The 13,458-nt window shown below is 41.3% G+C and overlaps 1 protein-coding gene across 2 annotated transcripts; it reads left to right on the top strand.

Moving 5' to 3' along the window:
* Positions 1–7,851: 7,851 nt before the first annotated feature.
* eomesa (eomesodermin homolog a) lies at positions 7,852–12,305 on the top strand. 2 transcript variants are annotated; one of them, XM_033975397.2, is made up of 7 exons: positions 7,870–9,178; positions 9,487–9,641; positions 10,264–10,385; positions 10,472–10,630; positions 10,916–10,977; positions 11,085–11,800; positions 11,952–12,305. In XM_033975397.2, the coding sequence occupies exons 1-7, from the start codon at positions 8,493–8,495 to the stop codon at positions 11,963–11,965; spliced, it is 1,914 nt and encodes a 637-aa protein (XP_033831288.1). In that variant the 5' UTR covers positions 7,870–8,492; the 3' UTR covers positions 11,966–12,305. The 2 variants fall into 2 exon arrangements, with proteins under 2 accessions (XP_033831286.1, XP_033831288.1); XM_033975395.2 differs by having other exon boundaries at positions 7,852–9,178; positions 11,085–12,305.
* The last annotated feature ends 1,153 nt before the right edge of the window (positions 12,306–13,458 follow it).

The raw sequence follows: 13,458 nt of genomic DNA, 5'->3' as shown, positions 1-13,458 counted from the left end.
TAACTTTTTGGCCACAGTATGGCTTTGTTTGGACTAATTGATGGAGTTTTTGTTTCTCCAAATCTCCAGACAGTATCCGCTTGTGTTCATGTACATAATGAACGGCTATAGTCCGACTGTTCTGTCCGTGTGGCTCAACATTCACCAGATTTGGGAGAGCCAGTCTGGGCACTTAGCGTTGGGAAGAGTCCAACGCCTGTCGGCTGGTGGGTTGTATCGGGGTCTAAACTCTCTGAACCTGGAGGAGTCCCTCACAGAGACAGAATGTTTGGTCCATGTGTCTAGACCTCCACCATGTCTGACCCAGCAGCACAGAAGGACACACAAACACTCGACAGACGCCGGTAAGAACAAATACACCCGCTCTCCTCAGACATGTGATTTGGAAATGCATGCTCACTGCTGTTCAGACTCATTATTGACACGGCTCCACATCCATACACTCTTCACACATGGCGCGTACATTCAGCTCAGGAAGGAGCTGACTGTAGGTGCTGTGTGACCATAGCCCGCTCAGAGCAGTCCCTGTGGAGAGGCCTCGTGATCTCTGATCCGGCCTGTACACAGCTCCTGATCTCTGCTGCACAAGAAGCCCGTGCATGGATCCCTTCCATGCTATATGGGAGTCCCTGCTGTTCCGGTGGCTGCCAGGCGCACAGCCCCTCTCCTTTGGCGCTCGGCTCCTCGGCGGCCCATCTGACAGGCAGCTCGGTCCCGGGGCCCAGCCGGAGCGGGACAGAGAGCTGAGGGCCGCAGATTGTTGTAGAGCATTTACATGTAAATAGAGCATCCAGGCCTGCTCTGGTTCAATATTGAAGGTGTCCGTGCACTGAGGGTCCCTGTGTCTGTGCATATATGAAGGCTGCTGTCATGTATGTGCATGGCATGATCCAGTGCAGCACAACTATACAGCTGCCAAATTGTGCTAATGTTTTAATACAACAGCATTCTGTGGACTCTAATTATATCTAATGGCTGCTGGATGCATTTCTCCATGGCAAAATAGGAATATCCTCAGTATTTATTGGCATATAACAATTAAATTTGCCCAGAAAAATATGTTCTATTTGCATTGCATCTGCTGAAATGGTTGTAATGGGGAAATAAAAAAATAACTCCATTTTGTAGTACATTTTAGGGGCTTTTTTATTGAGAAATATAACCGTGTGATGGGATTTAAAGAGTGGATCAATAGTTTTATGGGTGGTAGGTCGACTGCCCTCCCAAACTCAGCTGTCTTCATCAGAAATATCATATTATAATAACTACACCTTGATTAGCCTTAAACATGAACATAGATTTTATTTGTATTGAATAAATAATTTATTAAGAGTGATTCAGACTTAGTACGTACATAATGAAGGGGTTAGGGTTAGACGTTAATGGGTGTTAATTAGCTAAGACTGAATCATTCTGAATAAACAGCTTGTTCATTGTGGGATAAGCTTTAGTAAGTCAAATTAAAATGTAGTTAATGGCAATCTTTCTCACATACTTTCCTTTACTAAGGTAGAATACAGGAGCACTTGAGGGCCAGTGCAGCAGTGTGAATGTAGTCTCTTCTCCCTAGAGTCATCTGAAGATACCTTGGCCACATCCCCTTTTTATTGAGAGGGGTCAACCTTAAACTATTAATCATACCCTCCCCAGCCCTCCACCCTCCACCTCTTTCACTCTCTCTCTCTTTTCTCCCTTCAGCATATGCCCGTGGTCGGTAGACAGAGTCAGTTCGGGCTTTCCTGTGTGCTGTAGCAGGCAGAGAGAAAAGTGTTAAAACATTCTCACTTCTGACTCACGGACTTAACCACATGGAGGCAGGAGGCACCAGCCGAATACTCCTGTGGTGTAAATCTGTTTGTGTTTCACTGTGTCCAAAAATAAATAAATAAAAAGTATAATGAAAAGATTGCTTCCTGAAATGCAGTTTCTGAGTCAGGCTGGAGAATGTGAGAAAAGCCCGTCTTGTTCTGGGGTAACAGCTCTGCAGGGCCGAGCCGTGTCGATGCGTTGATAGACAGTGCAAAAATGAATGGACTGAAGGGCCAAGGGAGGCTCATCCAGGGGTGAGGTCTGGTTCTGCAGAAACCTGTTACCCACTGACTCCTCTGCAAAAACATCACAGGAATATTAGGTGAAATGTGACTTTAGAAATGAAACAAATCTAGACATGTTTTACTTTTTTGGAGTAAAATTAGTAATCGCTAAGGATATTTTTAGATCGAGAGACCTAGTTGTTAGCTGCCAGTTTTGCATGTCACCTTCTGTCACAGGAAAGGATATTTTAGGCTATGCAAATGAAACAGATCTGAATGCAATAGGAACATCCAATCAGAGAGGTCAAAGAACAGAGGAGGATCATACTCAGATTTCAAAATTAACTAGATTAGGAACAACGATGACAACAAGTCCAATACGGCGCATCTAAAATACTGAAAAAATCCAGACATTCACGGACATAAACGCTAGACTGATAATCTGTCATTAGTTATTATAAGGACTAAACGACAGCCAAAATCTGTCATGTGTTTATATATAATGAGGCATATATATGTAGTGAAAAAGCCTACTGTCTGTCTGTTTGTTTGTCTTCTTGGTGTTTGCAGAATACAGCAGATGATAAGTAGGTGCTCAAATGCTGTTCAAAAAGAGTGAGGGTGCTTTATGAGTCAATGCCCTGCCCAGATGTAGTTACAATCACAATGTGTCAAACTCAACTGAGTGTGACAACCCAATGAGAGCCGTGCACTGCGGTCACACACAACACAACTATAGAGATTTCACATTTGTTTCATTTGTTTTAAACGTTATAATGCTCTGAATGCATGTGAAATCCTGTCGTGTCTACTTGTCTCCATGCATATATTATTGGTTTGCCTGGAAAGTTCCACACTAGGGCCTTATGTTCCCCTGTTTCCATAAAGAGACGCCACTAGGGCAAGTTACAGGTCACGTCTGCGGAGAGGTGACCCGACTCAGAGTAAGAATGTATGAATTTAAAGGTATTTTGAGCAATAAAAACACCCTTATCTGAATAGATGTATGTTAGATTAATACCATACAGTGTAAGAGTATCATCTCCATGGCAACAAACCTCCCATCAGAAAAGTTAAATAGTATGGCTTTAATGTGAAAAAGGATAAGTCTTGACAAGCGGACCACTGCGCTGTACAACATGGCAGTTTCTCCCTTGGGACCTGGGTGATACTTTCTATACTGCAGTAATCCAAAAAGCATGTCGTCGAAGTCTCGGGGGGATTCAAATACAGTGACAGCCGCCTCCATCCTATTTCTCTCAATGCACGCAGTATATCTTCAGATTTGTTTTAACACACCGGATTAGCATTGTACCCGAAACAAAGATCTCCTTACTGCAGTATTGGATGACCATAATTCTGAATACATTTAATCTACTGAGGTCAGGGACATGCACGTAGATGTATATACGTGAATATAGAATACGGCAAAACAAAAAGCAAAGGCAGTGATTGTTTTATGCGCTCTGCTTGATTTGAATATGTTTTATATGGGCAGAATTCCCACAGGTGTCAATGCGTCTGTTGCAAGAGATAGACTCCTGTTTATGTTAATATGCTCTGCTGCACCTGATTCTGAAATTGACATTTTACATATTGAAATGGTTTCTTTTGCACAGACGGACATGAATCTCATTTGGTGTTATTTAAAGCAACACTATGTAACTTTGTTCTCTCACAGTCTCACAGGGGCTTTGGTTGAGCAGTCTAATAATGCCACAACGGAGATGATACGCAGTTTGCTTACGTGATCTAAGACAAGCAGGGATAAAATGAAAAATTATATTCCTGTTATAATATTTTGCGTTTGTTTGTCCGTGTTCTGCTATTAAAGATTCTGTATTAAACAAAATGGATTCGTGTGAGTTTTAAGCCATGTTATAATGCTGCTGTCTCCTCAGAAACATACCTGGAGTTGTTTTTTTTGTTTCATTCACACATATCTGAGTAACCCTGCTTTATTAGTCTGTCTGCATCTCCAAAGCTCAGAATACATCTACCTTTTAACTTTTGTTTAGTAAAAATTGGATATACCAGGGCTGAAATTATCTGAATGATTCTAGTGAAGGTGTGTGGAGTTTAAAAACATAGTGGAGCACTGTATTACCAGTGACATCATAAGGAGGAACAACAACAACATCATCTATCTTATGATGTTGTTGTTGTTTCCTCATCGCAAACATACCTGGGAATAGCGTAATAATAAAACATTTTTCTTACATACATGACTCACTACGCACTCAGTGGTGGTACGCAGCCATGGTTTTCCTGGGGTAGATTGAGGGAAACGAGGCTGCCAGTCTGTGCCTCTGTCTGACCACCACACACAGCACATTCATACGTAACAAGGTAGGAGAAGTGTCTTGCCAAAGGACACAAGAACAGTATGAACTCATCTATGTAAGTGGACGAGCCCTATAATTACAAAGAGTTACAAATGAGCTATGATAATTATACTATAAATGTTACAAGTATAAGTATAAGTTAAAGTATTTTGTGCAAATCTTGAGATCTAGTAAAGCTTCAAATGTAATGATTTTGATGAAGGTTTGTGCTGAATTTTGTTCAACAGAAACAACTGAATCAGTCGTGTTTTTTTCTAGCTGTTTTTATTTCTATATTCTTGTTAGCCTAGAACGTGTTACTACGAATGTGTTAAAATGAATCCCTCAGCCCTATCAGCAGGTCTCAAACAAGTACAGATACCTGCTCTCAAATGCAGTGAAGTAAAAGTAAAAAGTAAAGTACAGATACCTAAAATGTTGACTTAAGTACAGTACTTTATTACTTTTACTCCAGTACATTCCACCACAGTGTTTTAGTAACAGAAAAGTCTCAATCACAATAAACTAAACGCCGGATGTGGCCTTTTTGCTCCGCTGAGTAACAAGACGATAAAAATTAAAACAAAGTAATACAATATTTAAAAGTCCAAATACTAGCTCAGTGTAGCTTTAAATGGGAACACAGCCCAGTGTAAATCACAAACCAAAAGAATACCAGGGCGAAGGAGCAGATGAAAGCAATATGTAGTCCAATGTAAAATTCATGGCTCTGTCACCTCTGCATGTTTGAAGACAGCTGTGTGTCTGTAACATAAGCTACCCCTTGATTAAAAGTTAGCGCTGTGCCCTCACAGGGAAATATACTGGTAGACATGTTTGATAAAGTCGTGAAGTAAATTCTTTCCAATAAAAACGTTCTTGGGCGCCATGATTTGCGGAGGAACTCTTTGCTGGCACGGTTCTCCCTCGCGCTGGCTTTCTTGTTCCCAGCACTCACTCGCTCCAGGGGTCTCGGTAGCAGGGATGTCTAATGAGACTTGTGTTATTAATCCTTGCAATGGGCGACATGAATCCAGTCCGGACCAAGGGTTTGAGCAGCTATAAAACGTGGAATGCGCCCCTTTCATGTGGCCGTGTTGATGATCTATTCTGACACCAAAATGGCTGGGACTTCCCTACCCCTGTCGTGCGGAGCTGAGCCAGAGGCCGCGTAGGGTCATCCAAAATGTACTTGCAGTTTTATAGGTGGTCAAAGAACACGCTGACAGGTCACAAGTGGAAGCTACTTTATGACACGCACCTCATTTGGAATTAGTTTATTTATAGGCGTCCAATAAATCAGCTTTATTTTGTTGTCTCAGTTTGTCCAATGGCTTCAGGAGTTTGCAGTTTAAAGTGAAGGTGGACTTGAGATGCTTAAAAAGGACCAGCAACATGTTTTTACTGTTTGTTTTACCAAGATTTTCTCTCTTTGGGATTGTAAAAGCCTGTGAAACGTGTGGCTATAAAGTTGAATGAGAAGTTGTGAAAATTGACTTATATGGTCAGATAGTCGGTAGTTAAAATTGACAGGGATGAGTGGGTCTGCTTGAATTCCACAATACACATGGACGATGGAGGTCAACAGAGAATTAGATTTGGCACCAAATTAAGTTTATGTGAAGACTCAGGTCTAGAGTGGACTAGAGTGTACGTAATATCAGAGACTGGTTTGAAAATAGTTTAAAGCTGAACTTACTCACGTCCTGTGCCAGACATTCAAAATCCTATATCACTAAATGGAACGTAATGTGTTTATTTCCATACGTTTGAACAATGATACATCATAATCTTCTGCCATTTCATTCTTTTGGCTTCATCATGTTATATAAATTTGCGGAAGGGTCGTTTCAACTATTAAAGTTTTTCAATTGCTTTTGTCTTGAGTCATGCAATTCGTTGGTCTCCTGGGGACCTAAAATCCACTTTTTTTGGCAGAAAACTGAGGTAGCACCCAGTAAGGCACAAACAAAAGTTGCTTACTTTAGGGTGCAACAGTGTTTGATAATTGTAGAAAGTGAAAAGAGAATTGTGAAAAAACAAATGGTGAGAACAAACGTTTTGACGGGAAAGTCAGCTGACCTTTTTGAGATCCATCACTCGGTTACATCCGAAAAAATATCTGCAAACAAATGACAGAAAAACTTATGATGGTACAGGACATATCACAACACAACCATGTTTTCAGCTTCATAGAATACATATCTTAATATGTAATGTTATTCACTCTGAAGGTGAGAGCTGTTCTGGAGATGCTCTGACCCAACTGTCAACTGTAATTTCATAACTCCTATTGTGGACAAACCATTCATAAAAAGAGGATAATGGAAACAAATTAGTAAATGAACACAACTATAACTGCCTTTTTTCAGTCTATTGACAAATCTTTCCAAAATCCTCACAGGACACTTCTCTATTTGGGCTGTCTTGGCCCTTTAGGAATGAGAAAAATCAGTGGAAATGAGATGAAGCTGAAACTGCTCTCTCCAGCTCAACAGTCCGATGTTTGTTTTGCATCTGTGCGAAGGGGATCCAGAGTTTGACTGACAGAGCGTGTGCAGTGAGGGCCGCTCTGCTCCTGGATCCACCAATCGGCATGTGAGCTCATCCCATTTGTGACACAAGCCAATCTGCCTCCAGCCGAGACCGTCCCTCAGCTTTTCACAGATTTGTATCCCCATTTTCCCCAAATTCATCTCACCCCCTGCCCCCCTCTGGCTCCCTTTAACAGACACTGAGCACACAACATGTCGGTGCTGAGTTCATTGTGGCTGTGAATGATGCAAAGTGAAAAACAAGTGGAAAAGGGATGGAAAATAAGACGGATGAAATGACTGGCACCTTAAAAAAAAAAAAAAAAAAAAAAAAAAACATTTAAACCAGAGGCCCGCTAGAGGGCGCTGCCCAAAAGTCGCGTTGCAAATAGTCAACAGCTTTTAATAAACTATTATTAAAAAATTATTATTCAAGAAATTTCCAAAAGTTTTCATAGAGTCAGATTTGCTACTACTAAATATAGGCCTAATCTATTAAAGTAGCATTGTTTTTATTCCAGATTTATTACACTTTAAATGGCTACACGTTACGTAGAAGTTCACTGGGTTTAAACTCAGATCGCCTCACAAAAGTAAAACGTTATGTGTATGTTTTCCTTTTAAAAGCACAATCCCAAATCTTTACTCACCAGCCACATTTTTATAGCCCTGCAAAAATCTGTCATTGTCCCGGTGAAAATCAACACCGGTTTTTCAAATTTGTATTTTACGCATTACGCATTTCAGATGCAATAATAAATAATCGCAAAAAATACTTAAGAAAGCGATGGTTTTATTTTAAATTTACAGTTTTATTCAGGCCTATAGAAAATTGACTTTTTCGTTTCTAAATTCCAGACAAACCGATTGATTTAATGCGGGATAAACCACACTGGATTAAAACAGGTTTTAATCCAGTGTGGTTTATTTAATTCACTCCTTTTTGTCACTCGGCGCTTTTCTGAGCGGCACAGAGCGACTGGAGCTGGAGGAGGCGAGAGGTGACGGAGGCCAATTATAGGAAACAAGGTGCACATGTGACTTTTCCTGATCCGAGGCTCGTACCAACATGGAGGAATAGGTCTCCCGTGGTCCATTGTTTTTAAAGGTAGTGCGTGCGGTGCGTTTGGGGAAAATGGAAGTTTTAAATTGGAAGCAGCGGAATAGTGAAGGAAAACGTGATTTTTAAACCACGGATATTAATTTATTTAGACATTGCTTGTTTCTTGTCAAAATGTGTAGAGGGATCAACACAAAGACTGTCAGGTAGTGTAGGAAAAACAATTTTACGCGTAGCTTTTATAAATTTGACAAAACGGCATGTGGATTTTACAATAGTTTTTAATTGAATTGATGGTAGTGCAACTATTGGCTGCAGAGAAGGCAGCTGCCCCCGCGTGCATCTCCAAAAGGCTCCTCCCCTCGCGCTACATTAAGCTGCTGTGTTTAGACAAGAAGTATAAGAGCCGCCGATCAAAGTGGTTCAACCCAGAACCTAACCTGATCCGAGACTTGAGTAAAGGGGGGAGTGAAAACAACCAACAGAGTGTCGCTGGTTGTGGACGCCCTCTTCTCTTTTTGGGACCACCTCAAATTGAACCATGCAGCTTGAAAACATCCTCCCCAGCGCAAGCATCAACTTACCTAAAACCTTTTACAACCTGTCGTCTTCGGACAGCGCAAACACCAGTCCCAGGCCGTCGTCTCAGCTCGAGTACCAAGACGTGGACCGCAGCGAGTCCGAGTCCAGCGGAGGTGCAGCAAAGAAGTACTTGGGAAACGGGATGCTGGGGGGCGAAACGACGGAGGGGGAGACCGCGAGGAAAGGCTCCCCTGTTTTGGGAGAGGATGACTTGGCCAGCTCCAGGCGCTACAACATCGATGATTTGGGCACTGATAGATATTTCCTCTCTTCGTCTGCTCAGGCCGGTTCTGACATGACAAATCCGTGCTCGTTGTTCCCCTACACAGGCCAGACGGGTTACTCTGGCTCCAGCGCGTCCAGGTACCCCGCTTCTCTCCATTACGGCTCCGTGTTGCCTCCATCCGGCTTCTCCTCCTCCTCGGTTTGCAGCAGCAGAGGCCAGTTCAGCGGAGGCGGGTATCAGTTTAGCCAGGGTCCAGGCTGTTTGTACCCGTCCTACCCCTCCACAGGCACCGGAATAGGCTCCATGTCGCTCACCGGAGGCAGCGCCGGAGCCAGAGCCCAGGTGTATCTGTGCAACCGGCCGCTGTGGCTCAAGTTCCACCGACACCAGACAGAGATGATCATCACCAAACAGGGCAGGTAAGAAGACGAGTCTGCTCAGGCCTCTGTTACGCACGGCAATTACGCACGATTATAGGCCACTCTTTCTTTCGATTATGGTTTTAAATGGCTTTAAACGACGCCAAATCAAATTGTTATTGTCACATTCGTTTAATAAAATTTAGTTAATACTGGCAGCTTATGTAATTCTGCATCAAGTGCGCCGAAAACTTGGAAGTATTGATGAAATGCGCAAACGTTGTCAGTTCTGCTTTTTGTCTGTCTGGGCTTGTTTCTTTAAATTTTCAATGTTTGCTTATATTTTTATTTTTGTTTTCTTGTTTTAGGCGCATGTTTCCGTTCCTCAGTTTCAATATTACTGGCCTGAACCTCACCGCGCACTACAACGTGTTTGTGGAGATCGTTCTGGCAGATCCGAATCACTGGCGCTTTCAGGGAGGCAAGTGGGTCACCTGCGGGAAAGCGGATAATAATATGCAAGGTGAGTGGCAATGCTTTTTTTTTATTCGTTTAAGATATTTTGAAATTACACTTTAGTTCTTTTTTTCTTTTTCTTTTTTTTTTTATCGTGCCGGTTTAATTTTAAGCTTTTGTTTGTCGTTTTCGTTTTGTCATCAGTTTTGAGCGTGCAAGAAGTTGGATCCAGACATTTATTGTATCACTTTAATAATGTATTTAGTTTTTTCTCTGAAGTTCCTTGTGGTTTATTTTGACTCACCTTTGGAACTGACAATTTCGCATTTGAAAGGTGTTAAAATAAACTGTCGAAGCGTCAAGTCACCTCAACAAGAAGTTGCGTGGGAAAATGATTTTATTTGCAGTTAATTGTAATACAAACATGAGACATTTTAAACACAATTTCATAAACTATTTTATTTATGTATTTATGTATTTTTAATTTTCAATTCTGACAGAAAATGTGTGGTAAGATTTGTTGTGAAAATACATCATACATACAACATTTTAACAATTAAGGCCTTGAGAATAGACTTTTACAGTGGCAGATATTTCTTTTTTCAGACTTTGGCTATTACTATAAAACATTATGAAATTAATATTCTCAATTTTTAAATATATTTATATGTACTTTTATTATTTTTCAGGAAACAAAATGTATGTCCATCCTGAATCCCCGAACACTGGTGCTCATTGGATGAGACAAGAGATCTCATTTGGGAAACTGAAATTGACCAACAACAAAGGAGCCAACAACAACAACACACAGGTAACACTGATGGATTTTTGCACAGTAAAATAATTTAGACAATGCTTTGCCAGGAGCTTTATAGATATTTGCGTGTGTCTTTCCAGATGATCGTTCTGCAGTCTCTTCACAAGTACCAACCGCGACTTCACATTGTGGAAGTGACGGAGGACGGCGTGGAGGACATGAGCAACGAGTCGCGTACACAGACATTCACCTTTCCCGAAAACCAGTTCATCGCCGTCACTGCCTACCAGAACACAGACGTAAGAATTTATTTATTTATTTTTACTTTTTTTTTCCTCAATGCTTATGACAATTTGCTGCAATTCTTAAATACTTCCATACTTGGGGCTGCTTGTTGAATTTTTATTTGTGTCATATTTAGTAGACTACTTCAGAGTCAAAGTTTACAACGATGCACAGTAAACGATCATTTGCAACGATACCGATTTTTTGCACATATATATATTTTTTTATCATGATGATTCTTACTCCTTTGTTTGTAAATGGCCATTAATCTAATTGTGGTATTGCTTTGTGTCTTGCAGATCACACAACTCAAAATAGACCACAACCCGTTTGCAAAAGGCTTCCGGGACAACTATGACTCGTGAGTGTGATTGCACTTTTAACTTTGTGCTTCTTGTTTTTTCCTGCTCGCTGTGGTTGAGTGTGTTAACTGTATTTCATTTTTATAAATTCATTTTTTGTGGACAGGATGTACACTGCCCCGGAGAGCGACCGGCTGACCCCCTCGCCCACAGACTCTCCCCGCTCCACTCAGATTGTCCCGGGTGCCCGTTACGCCATGCAGCCCTTCTTCCAGGACCAGTTCGTCAACAACCTCCCTCAAAACCGCTTTTACACCAGCGAACGAGCCGTGCCGCAGACAAACAGCCTCCTGTCGCCCCAAAGTGAAGACTCCTCTGCCGCTGCCTCCGCCCAGCGCTGGTTTGTGTCGCCCCAGCAACCGGGCACAAACAAGCTAGACCTCTCCTACGAAAATGACTATTCCACTAGCTCCTTGCTGTCCTACGGCATCAAACCCCTGTCCCTCCAGACGTCGCACGCACTTGGCTACTACCCCGACTCCGCCTTTGCATCAATGGCGGCGGGATGGGGCACACGAAGCTCTTATCAACGCAAAGTGACCACCGGACTGCCCTGGTCGCCGCGCCCGAGCCCGCCCGCGTTCCCGGACGAACAGCTAGCAGGGGCGCAAACAAAAGACAAACTGCCAGAGGAGACCAGCGCTCCACCAGCCTCCACCTGGATCGAAACGTCCCATTCTCTCAAATCCGTGGACTCTAGTGATTACTCTATGGCATGCAAGAGGCGCCGGATGTCCCCAGGAAGCTCCAGCACTGAAAACTCCCCCACCATCAAATGTGAAGACTTGACCACAGACGAATACAACAAGGACAACCCAAAAGGCATGGGCTATTATGCATTCTACACAAGCCCCTAAGACTGTATTTATTTAAGAAAACAAACAAAATATAAATCTTTTGGTTTTAATATAATGATGATGATATTGAGTGCTCTCCATTCCTTGTTAATGTCTTTTTTCTCTTTTCTCTAAAGGTGCCAAAGCTTAGTGTTCCCCTTCCCACGCAAGCTGCACAAGGTTAAAACCCCTGCAGGCCACGCCCCCTCACACTCACGAACAGAAACATAGCGATTGTTGGTTCTTTGTTTTTTTGTTTTTGTTTTTTTTTTTTAAACAAAATTTTGAAAAAGCATGATGCCCCAATTTTAAAAGGAAAAAAAAATGGCTTGACCACACGGCTTTGAATTTTGAAAAGTGTGAATATATTTCTCCCTACTGCATATTTAAGTCCTTTCTGTTGTACAGTATTCGTGCACTTTAGAATGTGATGTATCAAAGTGTCTTCTCATGGAGGTGTTATTAAATGGGTAATAAAACGGCTTTCGTAACTTCTTGTCCTGTCTTCTTTCACGCCGGAGTTAAAGTATCTAATTTATTTTACAACTATGCAGATTTACTCCTCTTGTGCATGTAGTTGCTAGAAAAATCACTCCAAGGCCGTGTATATAGGCCTTAATAAACCCTTCCACCACACTATTATCATTACATTACTGTTGTTCATGCCACTACTTGCAAAATTGCCGTATTCCAAATGTATTAGGTTTGATTTCATTTCAATTTAAATTTTAATGACCGTAATTGTGTATAGCCTATGTTAGCCCCCACCCGCTGTTTGAGAACCGCTCATAAGGCTATGATTCCAATTTACACTGTTGAAAGAGCTCTTCAGCGTTTAATGAGTCTGGTCACTCTCTCCGCTGCTTAAAACCCATTTTTCACATCTTGTAATGGTGGTAAATTCTGCCACTAAATTAGAATTGCAAAACAGTTTCTCAGCAAAAATAGAGCAAGGTGAGAAAGGCGGGATACGTGTTTGCACCAAGAAGCAATCCGCTACAAATTGTGGAAGGCGAATTTAATGGGTAAATGAGTAATATCAGTGCTTATGCCAAAACCCAAATTTATTAAGGTTTGCTTGGGAATAATTGAAATATAATGATCATACAAATTTAATAAAATATAATAAAAATAAATTCCTTTTGTATTTTAGTATAGCCAAATTGAGTTTTCAGGGAATGTTAAAAGGAGGTGTATCATTGTGTAAAGGTTTGCATAGGAGAAAGTGAGACATAATAATGATCATAAAAATAAAACTCTTTGTTATGATATATATTTATATTTTTTGGAAAATAACAGAAAAGAAGTAGAGTCATACCACCATATCAGTTCAGATATAACATTTTTAAGTTGTTTTTTTTCTGTAATCGCCCTGTTATTCTGCACAACTGGTGAATAATCTATTATCTAAGTGTAGCATCTATTCACATGATTCAGGAAGTTAGCATAGGCGATCGTCATTGGGGTTGTATTATTTTGCATAGGGCTTCCGATCTTGACAGCAAATAAGTTCTATATGGACTATAGAACTGCTTTAAAGCCTCCCAGAGAATCAGTGCATTGCTGACTTGTTGAAGCACATGAACATAGAACATTTTACACACATCAACCTACTTTCTATGAGATTTTAGCAAGAAAACTTTT

The sequence above is a fragment of the Periophthalmus magnuspinnatus genome, chromosome 11, assembly GCF_009829125.3.
Source record: "Periophthalmus magnuspinnatus isolate fPerMag1 chromosome 11, fPerMag1.2.pri, whole genome shotgun sequence".
Classification (NCBI taxonomy): Eukaryota; Metazoa; Chordata; class Actinopteri; order Gobiiformes; family Gobiidae; genus Periophthalmus; species Periophthalmus magnuspinnatus.
The sequence above is the reverse complement of the archived record's forward strand: the minus strand, read 5'-3'. Positions and strand labels throughout refer to the sequence as shown.